This window comes from Citrus sinensis, chromosome 1 (assembly GCF_022201045.2).
Source record: "Citrus sinensis cultivar Valencia sweet orange chromosome 1, DVS_A1.0, whole genome shotgun sequence".
NCBI classification, from domain to species: Eukaryota; Viridiplantae; Streptophyta; class Magnoliopsida; order Sapindales; family Rutaceae; genus Citrus; species Citrus sinensis.
The window spans coordinates 10,936,958-10,953,217 of NC_068556.1; the positions used below are offsets into that span (position 1 = coordinate 10,936,958).

Consider the following 16,260-nt stretch of genomic DNA (forward strand, 5'->3'; position numbering starts at 1 on the left):
AGTATAATATCATTATAATATTAAATTATATGATTTAATAGGCTTTATAGGTATTATATTATTGAATTATATGATTTAATAATTTTTTTAAATTTTAATAAAGTGTAAAATTTTATATTAAAACATCGTCAAAAAAAAAATCTATATTAAAACATATATATATATAAAGGAGTCAAAAAAGACGATGGGAAAATAAATGCAGTATCTGTAACAGTTTAACAGTTTTTACGCAAATAAAGAAATCATAAGTGGAGGCTTTTAAGGGGCGCGTGGGTGACCGAATGGTTGTTGACTATTTATGATAAATAAGAAACACACCAAAAAAGGTCTGTGTCGAGACTCAAAGATTTTCATGGAAAGTCTAACATGCTTCCTTTTTTTGACCGCTCGTAGCCTCAATATCTTTCGAATTCACACGTGTAATGTTATTAAAATTGAATTGAATAACGAAAAAAAAAAGATTTCTATGTATACATATTACACGTAATACGGAACATATTGTGCAAAGGAATTCAACATTTTCAAGCTTTGAATACATCAAACTCTTGGTCTTGAACCTGGAAATTAAAATTAAGCCTTGAATTCAGAGCCCATCTTTATCTCTTTTATCTTCCATTCAAAAACTGTTGTGTTCAGCACGTCTTTGAAGGTTTTGTGGACTGGACTACTTGTTTTGTTCCCTGAGCAGTTGTAATATAAATTAAGCAAAGGAGCAGTCAAATTTAACATCATCAATTGCATCTTGACATCAAATCAAAAACACAACCATAAAACAAATTAAGAAAAATTGGAATAAGCAGGTCTCCGGTCCTCTAACACAGTACTACAGGTAATTTAATAGAAGAGATTTTTTTTTTGTTCTTTTCTTTTTTGATAATTGAGGGTCGTGTTCATGTTCTTTTAATTTGCTTCTCTTTAATTTAATCTGGGTTCCTCCTATTAATTTAAAAATTGCAGATAGATATATCTATGGGCTTTTCGCTTTCATTGCTCTTATCGGCCTGGGAAGAGATTCTGAAACACAGGATTTTTAGTTTGGCATACAACATCAGTTTTGATACCAAAGATGGTGAGGTCACCGTAAGGGTAAATAGCTTCAAGAAAACAGATGGCTCCTCAAATGATCATTATCATGATGATGATGAAACCATCAAAAGTACTAAAAGAACAAGAAGCTTAAAGAATTACAAACCAGAAAATGTAAAATTGCTAGAAAATAATTTTTCATTCAAGAATTATGTAGCTGTTGAAGATAACAACAAAGAGATTATGATGGGTTCAAATACCTTGAAGCATGTGCCAATGCCTTCCCTTTCTCTTCCCGAACCGGCAATCATGTTCTCACCGAGACCGGTGTGCGAGCTTAATGCTGCTGCGGTTAAGCTTCAAAAGGTTTATAAGAGTTACCGAACTCGAAGAAACCTTGCAGATTGTGCTGTTGTTGTTGAGGAGCTCTGGTTAGTACTAGCTACCTACTCTCTTTTTTATTAATTAACTTTTCTTTTAGGAATATTCATTTAATTTAATTTAATTTAATTTGTTACTTCCATGAATTAATTGTTATTACAATACACACACACATATATAGGTGGAAGGCATTGGATTTTGCTGCCCTGAAGCGAAGTTCAGTATCATTCTTCAATATTGAGAAACCGGAAACCGCAGTGTCACGGTGGGCCAGGGCTAGGACCAGAGCAGCCAAGGTCGGAAAGGGTTTAAGTAAAGATGATAAAGCTCAAAAACTCGCTTTACAACATTGGCTCGAGGCTGTAAGTATATAACTCATGTATTTCAATACAGTGTCTTTTATATTTTAGTCTATGGCATTTCTTTATTTCTTTTTTTTTTAAAAGAAAAAATACAAAAAAAATATTTTATCATGATACACATTTTATTAGAATGAGGGAGCACTGATTGATCGATCTTATATAATTTTCTGAGCAGATTGATCCTCGACACCGTTATGGGCATAATCTACATATGTATTATGATATCTGGTTTGATAGTGAGAGCACGCAACCCTTCTTTTACTGGTTGGATGTTGGAGATGGAAAAGAAGTGAATCTTGAGAAATGCCCTAGGGCTGTTCTTCAGCGTCAATGCATTACATATCTTGGACCAGTAAGTTTAAGTTATGTGATAATATAATTTGAAGATAAATTTTTTTTTTTCCTTTTAATTATTATTCGCAACTTGCACGAATTCATTATGGATGTTGTCTATTAATGGGAACGCAGCAAGAAAGACAAGTATTTGAAGTGGTGGTTGAAAATGGGAAGCTTTTATATCGGCAAAGTGGAATTCCTGTGGAAACAACTGAGGGTTCCAAATGGATATTTGTGCTCAGCACCACCAGGGCTTTGTATGTTGGCCCTAAAAAGAAAGGCTCCTTTCAGCACTCCAGTTTTCTATCCGGTGGCGCCACTACGGCTGCCGGAAGATTAGTTGCCCATAATGGTATTCTGGAGGTATGTATTTATTTATTTACTTATATAGATACATAATAGGGGTCTTCAGGATGTGGGCACCTATGAAGTGCAGATTTAAATTTCTGAACATATTAATAACGCAAATTAACAAATACAAAATGCCATTAATATCTTATTGCATTACCTTCACTTTTTCAGGCAATATGGCCATATAGTGGTCACTATCACCCAACAGAAGAGAACTTCCGGGAATTTATCAGCTTCCTTGAGGAAAACCATGTAGATCTCACCAATGTTAAGGTATCTACATTATTTTCATTCATATATATAATTGTCTACTATATATATATATATATATTCAAGATCTTGAACTTTAGGTTCAATACTCAATAGTATTGTGTGATTACACTGTTAAAGTACATAACTTTGATATATTTTTACAAATTTAAAATTTTAGATCGGGACAATTTTATGTGTGTGTTTGTGTTTGGGGGGGGGGGGGGGGGGGGATGTGAATTAATTAATTAGCGCTTCCCTCTATGCAGTTGGCTTAATTAAATATTGAATAGGATTTAAATCTAGCTGTTCCTGTGACAAAACAACTGATGTTAGCTTCATTGTTTTACATGACAGAGGTACGCCATCGATGACGACAATCCTTCATTTGTTGCACCACCCATTGAGGAATCAAAATCAAAGCCCGCGGTGGGCCCTGCTTTAGCTAAACAATCAAAAGATACAATCCCAACTGTTAATCAAGCGGAAAATGATAACATCAAGGAGGTTAACAATCCGAAGGTGTTTGACTTTGACCTGGCTAAACGGTTGTCATGCAAGTGGACTACGGGTACTGGTCCACGAATCGGGTGTGTGCGGGACTATCCTACGAACTTACAGTCCAAGGCATTGGAACAAGTTAACCTATCACCTCGTCCTGTGACTGGGCCATTGGTCAGCTACGGCCCAATTCCTTCGCCGCGGCCTAGCCCAAGGGTCCGTCTCTCTCCAAGGCTTGCATATATGGGCCTCCCAAGCCCAAGGACTCCAATTCCTGCAGCTAACTAAACCACCAATTCACTAAAAGGGGTGAATGGTTTCAACTTTATACCAGGATGGGGAGGCTAACTTGACTTTTTTCTTCCATTTTTTTAAATTTAATTTATTGTTTCATTTTTTTTTTTCAAATTTTGGTTTCACTAAGCCAAATTAATATATATTTTTCACCGATTTGTATATTGGGTTTTGCTGATTCTTTTGCGTATACCAAAATACGAGGAAATAATCATCCCGCAATGGTCATGTTTCTAATTTATATTATTCTATTATATTCTAATTTTCTGTTCTTCCCAAACCATGAATCTAATACTGTATTTAAGGTAGGGGTGGGCATGGGTTGGTTTGGGTTGGATTTTAAGTCAACCCAAACCAAACCATAAAAATTTGGATCCAATCCAAACCAACCCAAATATTTTTAACCCAAACCAAACCAAACAATTTGGGTTTGGTTTGGGTTTGGTTTGAATTTTATTATCAAAATAATTTTTATTTTAATAAAATTTAATTATATCAAAATTATAATAATTATTAATTGTTATTAATTATAAAATTGATATTAAAATATAAAAAAATATAGTGGATAAAAATTATAAATTTTACAATAACTTAATCCTTAAATTAAAGAATACTAGAAAATCAAAATAAAGTTTAATCACAAAAATTATTATTTCTCAATAAATAAGAACGTACTCTTTAATAATAAACTTTCACAAACATGACATTAACAATTTAATAATAAATTTTGCCACTTGTTATTTATTTAATTATGCAATATTTGTTTTTATTTATCGTTTTGGTAGTTTTGCGTTATGTTGTTTACTTATATGTTTAATTTTAGGGAGATTGCCAGTTTCCCCCCTACAGTAATCAACATATATTATTTTTCCCCCTTCTGCTTTTATAATGGCCAAAAACTCCTCTAATAGTATAAGTTTATAATATTACCCTTATTTTCAACTACTCTTTTATTTATATTTATTCTAAATTAAATAAATCACATGAATATAAACTAAATAAAAAATAAAACATTAAAAAGAAGAAATATATGTTTTGATATGAACAAAAAAATTAATAATAAAATTTTTTTATACTTATTTATTTTGTGAAAATTTTCTTATAATAAATATATAAGAAAATTATTAGTCAAATGATAAAAAAATTATTATAAGAAAACTTGATTGACAAATAAAAATTTATTATAAGATAAATAATAAAATATTTTACCTATACTTTTTACATTTAATTTTAAAATATTGCAAAATATTTATTATAAGAAAATGTTCACAAAATAAATAATTACTAGAAAAAATTTTATTATTAATTTTTCTGCTCATATCAAAACATATATTTCTTGTTTTAATACTTAATATGGGCATTACATTCAATTATTGATAAAAAATTAGCTGCCATCTAGCATATCGGACTCAGTCCAAACCGAGTTATTATTGATCATTAGTAGAGTCTCCTGCTCTTTCTATGATGATCCTTCCATGTGGGAGGAATTATTTTTGTAATTAAGAAAAAAATTTATGTTATTTACAACAATATTTATTTAATTTAAATTTATTTTTACTGTTATTTTTATTTTCTAACTGTTGACAATTGATCACGCCATAAAAAATTTAATGGTGGTCTTTCACTTATTTGTGTTCATTTATTTTGTTTTCATTTATTTGATTTGAAAATTTGAGTGTTGGGGTTTTGTCCATAACCCATGGGTAAACCATACCCAAACCATAATAAAATAATTTTCTATATAAAACCCACATCTAACCAATTTTAATGATTTACCCAACCCAAACCATTTAATTTGGTTTGAGTTTGGATAAACCCATGGGTTGTGGGTTTATGCCCACCCCTAATTTAAGGTTGGCATAAAAGCGAGGCCTCCACATGAGGGCTTAGACAAGACTTAAGAAAAAAAATTGTAGCTAGACCCAAACTTCTATTTTTTAAAAAATAAATTTATAAATTAAAATCTAAAAATAATAGAAAAATAAAAAGCTTAAATCCTTTATTTATAAATCAATGATGATTCAAAAAACTTAAAATTATAATACTAAACTCTCTTTTAAATCTTAATTAATTAATTAAAAGGGTTGAATTAGATAATCCATTTTTAAAAAATTAAGTCTGTATAATTTATTTATAATTTTATTGTAAAATAGTCATTTTCTTTAATTTATTATTGATTACAACAACCTATTAACTATTAATTCATTACAAGTTTACATCCATTTAAAAAATAATTAAAAATATGTGAAAGCCTAAGCCCAACCCTTATACGTCCCGTAACATGGCCTGGGCCTAAACCCTTTAATTTACTATTCTCTAACTGTATTACCTTTTTAATCAACATAATTACATTATACAAACGTTTAAAAAAAATGAGTTACTGTGGAGTAAAGAAATCAAATAGAATTTTCTTTCTCAATTGGTGGAAACCTTTTGTTTTTCCTCCTCTCCTTTAAAACTACCAACATGGTGGGGGTTAGGCTGGACCCTACCTATAATAGAGATCAAATAATGAAGGAAAACATAAGGATGGGAACAAGAAGCAAAATCTCCAATCACAAAGGAAAAAATACTTAATAGAGGCATGCAAGCACAACAATAAACCAAAAGGGATATGCAACACTATTGCCTAATATGGTGGAAACCTTTAAAATGTGCACAATATAAACTTTTTGATTAATTTATACTCGATACTAAGGCACTTATGTATTTTTTTACGTAAAGCTATTATTTCCTCTCTATATGTTGCCAGGAAGTTGATTCAAAGGGAGCTAGTTCAAACAGTAACAAAATTAATAAATTTCATCACAAATTTAATTGAAATATTTTTTTAGTTGAATTCATTGCATTTATAAGTGTTGTTGATGTGCTTTAATATCTTAAATTATTTAAGGAATTGTATTAGTAATACTACTTTCCCTATTTGATCAATTCAAAAATGAGTGTGTGTATGTGTATAGAGAGAGAGTGTCATTCTCTAGTGAAGGCATCCTCACTTCAGTAAAATTAGGGTTGGGCATTGGATCATGTTTGGATTTAGCTTTGAATCCGATCATATTTGATTCGGATCAGATCAGATTTAGGTCAACTCGGATAATCCAATCAGAGTGTATTGTTACTTAAAAAAAAGAAAATATAAAAGCATATAGGAAAACCTAATTCCTAATTTCCTAGACCTCAAAGCTCAAACTCAAACCAATTGCAACCATCTCCTTTGCTAAGCTTATATCATTTGGAAAAATATCTTCTATCTATGCACATCTCCCATTCTTTTCTTAATAAATTGCTGAATTGCAACTTAGGTTATGGACATATTTGATCCGCGACCAAACCAAACGAACCCAACCATTGACAACACAAACCAGAACCTAGTTGCAGCCGCCATGACTCCTCTAGAGTCTAGACCCACAACACCTAATTGACATCGACGTCCAGCTGACCAATTGTAAGTCGCATGCCACCGAGGTTTCTAGCGCATGAAAACTCCAGATGATTTGTGTTTGATTTTATGCTTAAAACATATTTGTGTTTAATACAAATTTGGTTATTTGTTCATAGTAATATGGATGTGTTTTGTTAAATAATAACCGATTTTGTGTTTGTTTGATATTCATATTTGTGTTTCACATTTGTATTGACCATTAGGATTTGCATTTGTCAAATAATAACTTAGTTTGATCAATAATAATTGATAATCTTGACCAATACAAATGTATAATTAATCAATTATGATTTTGAGGTTATCGAAAAAGGTGGTGAATTTACAAAGTAATGGTAGATTCGGGAGCAAAATGGAGGATTTGAACTCAATCCAAATCCGAACTTATCTGAAATATTCATTCGATCTAAATTTGATCCTATTTATTTAAGATCAGATTGGATTAGATTTGAAGTTTTGATTAAAATTGAATAGATTTTTTTTTTCAATCTGAATTATCCAAAATTCGATTGGATTCTTTCGAATTTAAAGTTGGCCATCCCTAACTAAAATATAAAAAAACACAAATTTTAATATATTGAAAATTGTGTATATTGAAAATTTGTGCTTTTTGGTTTGTTAGTGTGTATGTAATCATTCTCAGGTGCGGACGCCTGCATTTTTTTTTAAAATGTGGATGGACTTTTAAACCGTATGATTTAAAATAGTTAGTTATTAAAGGAACTATCACTACAACAAATATGACTTTTTATAGCGCTAAAAAAATATTATATTATCATTATTATAGTGTTTATTTAACGTTGTGATTGCCCATGCTATCTTTTCTCTATAGCGTTTTTAAAAACTGCTATAGATGTATTGCGGTTTTTAAATGATGTTATAAAACTATAATAGCATTTATTTAATGTTATCAAATATCATGCAATAGCATTTTTTGGAGTGCTATTTGTTTATAATGTTTTTTAAATGCTCAAGGAATAATTGTATTCAAGTAATTTATAACATTTATATAAATGTTATAATTTAGCTGAAGAGTCTATAACATTAGTTGAAACGTCATAACATGTTTTCATGCTACAAACTATTGATAGCATTTTATGAAGTTTGGTAATGCCATAATAATCTTTTCTGGAATGCTATTGTGCTTGGTTAATTTTGTAACTTTTATTTACTTTATAGCATTTATCAGATATTTATAACATAATCGAATACAATATGATTTATAATTAAAACTGGGATTTTTAACAAAAGGAATAAACTACATTTCATTAATTCATGAACTACAAATACCATCAGGTATATTAAGAGTAAAAATATTAACATCATACATATACAAAGGCAAACTAAAGTTAATGTCCAAAATAAGACCTAGCATTACCGTAAACATCATTCAAAACTATGAATGCGAAGTTTAACAAATACCAATAGTCACTACAACAATGATATATACCGTTAGACCCATCAAAATCATCTAACCAAAACACTACGTCAAAATATTGCCTTCAAATAAACCTTTAACCATTCATACCAAAATTAATCTTCCCTAACAATAATCACTTTTGTTGGCCATGCAATTGAACTTCCCAAAGCATCTTCTATTGTTTCCATATCTGCAAATTTTTTCCACAACTCAATAGAAGGATTTTTCACCTCATCTACCCACACACGAGAAGCATTTTTTCCAAGAGCTACACAATGCACCATTGCATTAGGATCATTTGTTACCCAACATCCTATTGCAACTATTTCATCTACTTCAAGCCAATTCAACAACTTGCACTTTTGGCCTTTCCGATTTGGGCTTACATGCTGTACACATAAGCAAAACAAAGAAAACAACATTTCTAATTATAATTAAGTTAATAGTTACTAAACTATTAATTATGACAGCATAAATTATTGTATAAGTTTAAACTTTACTTGTGGGGTATTATTAAATTGAGTTGATGTAGATAGATTTTGATTTTGTTCATCATTTGATGCTTCACTATGTATAAAAAGAAATTAAAAAAAAGAAGTTGATTTCACCATTTTATGAAATTAAGATTCATAGGTAATTAACGTAACATTTAATGAGGTACTTGCTATTACCAATTTGGTCATTAAACTTTGTATGAGTTTGTTTTGATCATCAATGAAACCTTGCATTTGCTTTACTGTGTCTTGTAATGTGTCAATTTGTTCTTGCATTTTGCCTTCCTTCTTAGTTTGCTGAGATATTGCCTCTAATTTAGATAGCGTCACTCTTGCTCCTTGACCTCTAACATGGCCTCCTTGCTCAGGTCCAATAAACTTTGAAAGTATATAATTTTTAACAGATTTTGATTGTGCTTATGAAAAATCTGAATTTTTTTTAACTTCAAACATTTCCTAAACTCAAGAAAAAGTTATTTATTATAATATTTCCAAAAATAATTGCTAGCATATCTAAGTTGTCATCAATAAATTTGACACATACCTTCACTTCAACAACTTTTGATAATGTATGTGGTGCTAGTGGAAGAAAAATACTCTTCTTATGCACATCTGGATGTAAATCTTTCCTTATTTTTAATTCCTTCAAATCCATACGAGAATGAAGGCCATCCTTTGATTTTCCCTTTATATTGAGCAAAGTCCCACCTATGCTATCACACACATTCTTCTCTATATGCATCACATCCAAATTATGACGCAATAAAAGATGCTAAAAAATCAAGAACAATAAGAGTATCATGAGGAATTTATTTAGGCATTATTAACATAATTATAGAAAATTTATTCAATAGAATCATACCTGCCAATATGGTAAGTAAAAAAATATTGACTTTTGTTTCCACATCGAGTGTTTTTTTATCTTCCTTTTGTTCTTTCTTGAACTTTTTCCCTAATCATTTTCTATGTCTTTTACCTCTTTTAAAATTTGGGTTCCAGACATTATTCTAGATCTTTCCTCAAGTTCTTCATGACCATCAAACCACGACTTTTTCGAAGGGAATGGCTAGAAGGAAGGAAGCGTCTATGACCCATATATACAATTTTGTTTTTACTGTATTTTAACCTTTTTAAGCATGTATTAGAATTGCATGTAGGACGTGCCGTCTTACCTTTTATGGCATATTCTGCCAAGTTGCATATGCAGGAAAATCGTTAATTGTCCACATCAAAATTACTTTCAAGTTCAAAACTGTCCTAATGAATACGTCATAAACCTCTACACCATTCTCCCATAGCTGTTGTAAATAATCTATTAGCACTTGTAGATAAATATTTATGTCATTACTAGGTTGTTTAGGCCTTGGAATCAACAATGTCAACATTATAAATTCTTTTTTCATGCACAACCATGGTGGGAGATTGTAAGTCACTAACATTACTAGCCAACAACTATATGTTGAACTACGATTACCAAAAGGATTAAACCCGTCTGCTGCTAGACCTAACTTTAGGCTTTTAGGATCTTGGAGAACAAAGGCCATTTTTCATCAATTGTCTTCCAAGCTAAGCTATCCACTGGGTGCCGCATTTTATCATCATTACTTTTATGATCATAATGCCATCTCAATTGTTCTACCATTTTTGGTGATTCAAACATCCTTCTAAACCTTGGTATTATGGGAAAATAAGTCAACAGTTTTGCTGGACTTCCTTTATGAATCTTTTTAGTTCGACCATCTACCTTCCATCTAGAAGATCTACATTTAGGACATGTTTTACTTTTCTCTAAGTCATTTCTAAACAACCAACAATTATTAACACAACCAACAATTATTAACACAAGCATGTATCCTCATACAATCTAGTTGAAATGGTGTCAATAAAATTTCAATTAAATGAGTAGAGTTCAGAATAGTTTTTAATTCGGGTAACATATCACACAAAATCTCCAAGAGGTTATCAAAACTCTTATTTGAGTATCTGTACATAGTCTTGTGCTTATATAAGACAACTACTGCATATAACTTAGTGTACTTTGAGCAACCTGGGTACAATGGGGTTTCAGCATCTTCTACAAAATTCATTAGGAACTTATCTTGCTGCTCATCAACATTTTCATGAATACCTCTATAATGGTCATCTACATCTCTAGACATGTTATGTGTATTAGTCATTTCCACATCAGTACCTTTTATTCCCAATTGTTCCCCATGCCACATCAAAGTAGTATAAGACATATCCATCTCATCTTTCAACAAATGCAATTCAGTTGTTTCACTATTTTGATGACATAGGTTTTGACATTTTTTATATAGACATCTCACTAAACCTTGGTTTTCTACATTGGGAAATTATGCACCGACCACATTTTTTTTACCGTTTTTCAAAAATACACAAATATTTATTTTTGTAGTGCTCTACCTGCAGTTAACATTGTTTTCATTGATTCACTCGTTAAAACACTGTTAGAACTTTGCTGATATCGTAAGGGTAAAATTGTCATTTCACAACGACACAGTGGTGAATAAGTGCAAAACAATATACCTTCAAGTAGAGTTCAGTAAAAAAAATAAATTAAGAATTGTGTATTTTTGAAAAAATTCAAAAAAGGTGGTCGGTAGATAATTTATTTTTATATTTGAGGGTAAAAAAGTCATTTTACACAACATTCCGTTAGTTTTCTTAACGCTCTCCAAACGGAAGTGGACGAGTGAAAAGAAATGTAATTTTAAGTGGATTCTAGCAAAAAAAAAAAAAGAATTGTGTATTTTTTAAAATGTTGAAAAAAACGGGTGGACGATGGATAATTTCCCTTCTATACATTTAATGTAGCAATTTCCCCAAACGTTTTTACTCCCTCACGATATTCTTTTGTATTTCTACAAATAAATGTAAAATATCAATTAAAATTAATAACATTATAAGAAAATAGTAAATATATAATTGTTATTTGGCGAGTTAAAAAACCTTTTAAGTTGAACCCAAGTTTTGTCCATCATCTTGAAGTCTCACTTGACCTGAGACCAAAAAGCCATGAAATATATCCAAAAGAAAGGATATTTTTATTATTTTTACACTTGAAGGAAAAGAAAATGGAAGTATAGTAGATAATATATAACTCATAACACAAAAAGAAACAAGAAAAAGTTAATAATTAAGAGTAATGCTTCTTCAATTCTTTCCAATTCTTGATATTTTGTATGATTTTACTCCCAAACTCTTAATTATTTCACTGTACAATAACATAAATAAATAAACTAAATATAGAATTAAGAATTAAATTTGTAAACAATGTGCATTCAAGTATAAAAGAAAAGGAAAATATCAAAATCAAAGCAGATTAGAGATCTCCTAATACACAATTACATTTGCTAGGTAATTTCAATTTTTCAAAGCTATCAATAGAGGAACAACAACTAGCTATAACAATAGCAAATTCAATTATTCAATAGGTGCTTGTTACTAATAGCGAATTCAATTGAAATTAAAAGACTAATAGAAAAAGATAATATTAATTAATCATCATCATCAATTTCTTCAAGATTCTTTTAAATGTCAACCTTAACTACATCCAAACGAGATGGGTATTCATTTTCGTCATTCGGAATTTGATATCCTTCATCGTCCCATCCTAAGTACTCTTCCTCATAAACACAAATACATACCAGATTTCTAATTCTTTGTCTTTGTAAATGGGAACAAATTCAGAGTTGTCTACATCCTTCAAGGCCTCACCTGCCAGCATATATCACAAACAATTACTTACATAATTTTTGTTGTCTATGTTTTTGACTTGTGTATTAATTAATCTTGTTTATGTCATCTCAATTGTTCATTAATTAATTATCAATCTTGATAACCAATTTTATGACAAGCTAGAGCATCCATACATATAGTTATCCAATCATCTATTCAATTTTAATTAATTAATATCCTTTTCAAAGAAAATTCCATATAGCTAAATCAATTTTAAACTTCTTTCCGTATTTGTATTCCTTTATGAACTAACACCAAAAAAGCTATTATTTGTACTGTAACGCATGCATATTAAAGAATTATTATTCCTTCACCTTTTAAAGCACGTAACAAGTTTAAAACTTTGTACATACCTGACAAATTGATTTGAGAAGATGAACTTTAATTCATCTACTTTTGACCGGTTAGAAAAATGGGGAAAGGGAAAGTTTAGAGATGTGGAGAGGAAAAAGGCTATTTTTAGAAACCTCCCCTGAGGTTTGATATAATTTCACTTAGATGGTGAGATTGATTGTATTATCACTTACCTCCCCTGCCGTTAGTATACATATATGTATAACGTTAGTATTTGAGGGAAAAAATGTAAAAGACAAGTTGAAATTCTAAAACAATCAAATAACAATAAAAAATGGTTTAAAATCTATTGGATAATTGTATTATCCGATTACACACAATATCCATTGTGTAAAAGAGTATATTTCTCTTTCCCCACCACAAAAAAGCAATAGAGATTTATTTCTCTCACAATTTTCACTCCACTCCCCTACTCTCATTTGCTGGAACAAAAGTAAATAAACATCAAGAGCATATATAACACATGAAGAAGAAAAATATAGGTAGTCGGAGAAGGCCACCGACTGATGAAGATTGACGGCAGCCGGGATATGCCACTAGTATTGGAGTTTGTAAGAGGGTAGTTACTTTATTAAAGTCTAAAATTTTTAAATACCTTTGATTTTTTTGTTTTTTGAGATTTTATAAGTGGTTGTTGGTTGTATTTGATTTATCTTGTTCATGGGTTAATGGTGGAAAAATTGATTAAAAAGAGAATGGGTTCAGCTATATGTGGTCATGAGTTAAAAAAATTATTATTGGTTATTTTATGTTTATGGTTTACACCATACATGGTGTAATGAGGCATATAAAGCCAATAATTTGCTATTCTTATGCAAATGGGTATGTAAAATAGAAGTAGTCTTAACTGTAATTTTTAATTTTCTGGGCAAAGTTTGCTAAAGTTGATCTGTTTATGAATTTGTAGTGTTTTTATGCGCCTATCGCACAAACATAGTTCCCGCGATTTTGAGTGACAATTTTTGTGTTTTTGGGCGACAATGATGTCGCCTGAATTTAGTTTCTGTGATTTTGGGTGACAGAATCCTGTCGCACGAGCGACAACCCTTGTCGCCCAAATACACTATTTTTGTGTTTTGGGTAGCGACATGCTCTTGTCGCACGCACACACATTTTGTGTTTTTGGGCAACGTGCGACTGGATTCTATCACACGAATGTAGTTTTTGTTTTTTTAGGCGACAAACATATCACACGAAAAACACAGTTTGTACTTAATATTAATTCAAAATAAAAATAGTATACACACACACACACACATATACGTAATTAAAACATATATATACATTAACATTATCACATTATTATTAATACCTTTATTAAAATGTATTACTATTATCATTAGTGTAGTTGTTATTATAACTGTTGTTGTTGTTGTTGTTTAGTAATGTCATAATTATTATTCTTAATTATTACTTTACTTCACTTATTAACATGTGCATATTCACATATGATAGGGGGTGAAAGGCCAGTTGAACCGTCTGTTTTTTCACTGGAACCTGCAGTAAAAATGGACTGGTTTGACTTAGCAGACGAGAATGAGTTTGCTCTCCCTGATTTGAATAATGAGGTTCACATCGAGCAGGTGATGGCAATAAAAGATTCTCTTGAGAGGATGCCAGCAAATTAAGATGCCGTATCATCTTTTTGTACTCAATCATAGGCACAAGATTGAATTTTTGTATATTTTTATATAAATGTGATACTAACAAACTCACATTATAGTAACAATGTCATATATAAAGTATAATTCAGTTATCATGCCACACTGTTAGTGTAGTTGTTATTTTTGTTATTTTGTTCTTTTTGTCTATATGGGTGACTGCTGGATGTATAGGTTGATGAAATTCAATCAAATTGTGATTGTCACCAACTGTAAGCTGCAGAAATGCACATGTGATTGTTATTTAAATGATGGTGTCATTATACTTAGTGTTATTTTCTAATTCAATTAACTCAAACTAATGTTTTTTTCCTCTCGCCACAAATTAAAATGTTTGTTATTTTTTATTTTTGTTATCGGTTTGGTGATAGACAACTTGATGGTTTTGAATTTACTTAATTCTTTAAACAAGTAAAATATTAGTAGTTTGTTTGGTGGAGACTGTTATAATCTCTTGCTGAGAGAACTAAATTATGTTTTAGTGGTTTTTGGTTTCACCCTTCAGCCCTACAAGCATTCTTTAATTAGGGGAGACATACACTTATCGTCTGGGAGATGCCATTCGTCGCTCGAAATTACAGAAACAAACATTCTGTAATTTGAAGAGACAAGCACTTGTCGCCCGAGAGACATGTGTTGTCTCCCCAAATTACAAAATGCTTGTTTCTGTAATATCGAGCGACGATTGAACGTGTCCCAGACGACAAGTGTTTGTCTCCCCAAATTACAAAATGTTTGTAGGCCTAGAGGTGAAATAAGAAACTACAAAAACATAATTTAGTTCTTTTAGCAATAGACTATACCAATCGCCAAAATACATTAAGAGATTTAAATTTGCTACAAAACCAAACCACTAATATTTGACACAAGCTACTATCAACTCATAACACAACATGGATTCTCACCAACCAACATCTCAATGCAACTCCTGTCACAAAGCAACTCCTGATTCTCACCAAGCCACAATCAATCCATAGCACAAGGTATCAAAACAGACATAACGGTGATCTTAAATATGTCAACGGAAGTTCGGTTGACACAAGATTCATTAATTAATATAAAAGATTAATATATCATTTACAACATAATATCCTCATTAGATATGTCAACGACAATCTTCCTCTTAAAATATTGTCCATGGCAACTGTCAAAATGAAATTGTAGGATGAACATTAAGTACATCGTAAACATTAACATAAACACCTCATAATCGCCGCTTCCGGGCTGTTGTTGACGCACATCCTCAACCCTCACCAGTTTCCAGGGTTCCGCACTATGCAAGTTTGGTCGGATATTGTAAAACCCAACATCTTCCAACCATCGGGGAAAGATAACTTGAAGTGGCTTAAATAGCTGAGCATACGTTTTGTCCTCGCAAAACTCCTTCATTAAGTCATAGATGGAGATTTGCTTGTGCCGAAAGTCTACTCGGGCTACAACCCAATGGTTGTCTTCCAAGTTAATTGGAATTAAAACCTGTAGATGGACATAAGAAATCATATCCAATGTTAAGATCTCGTAAAACTTGAAATTATTAGTAACAAAACTATATTGAACCATGTCGTGGGCGACGAGCGCAAAATCGCGCGCGCAATGGGCGCCTGTTGCTTGCGCGTTCAGTGCAATTCTACAG

General features: G+C 31.1%; 1 protein-coding gene across 1 annotated transcript; it reads left to right on the forward strand.

Annotated features, from left to right (window-relative positions):
* The first annotated feature begins 675 nt into the window (after nucleotides 1-675).
* On the forward strand, nucleotides 676-3,761 carry LOC102617956 (IQ domain-containing protein IQM1). Its single transcript, XM_006475419.4, has 7 exons — nucleotides 676-829; nucleotides 958-1,457; nucleotides 1,589-1,769; nucleotides 1,945-2,121; nucleotides 2,238-2,468; nucleotides 2,628-2,729; nucleotides 3,063-3,761. The coding sequence occupies exons 2-7, from the start codon at nucleotides 970-972 to the stop codon at nucleotides 3,492-3,494; spliced, it is 1,611 nt and encodes a 536-aa protein (XP_006475482.1). The 5' UTR covers nucleotides 676-829; nucleotides 958-969; the 3' UTR covers nucleotides 3,495-3,761.
* Nucleotides 3,762-16,260: the final 12,499 nt, after the last annotated feature.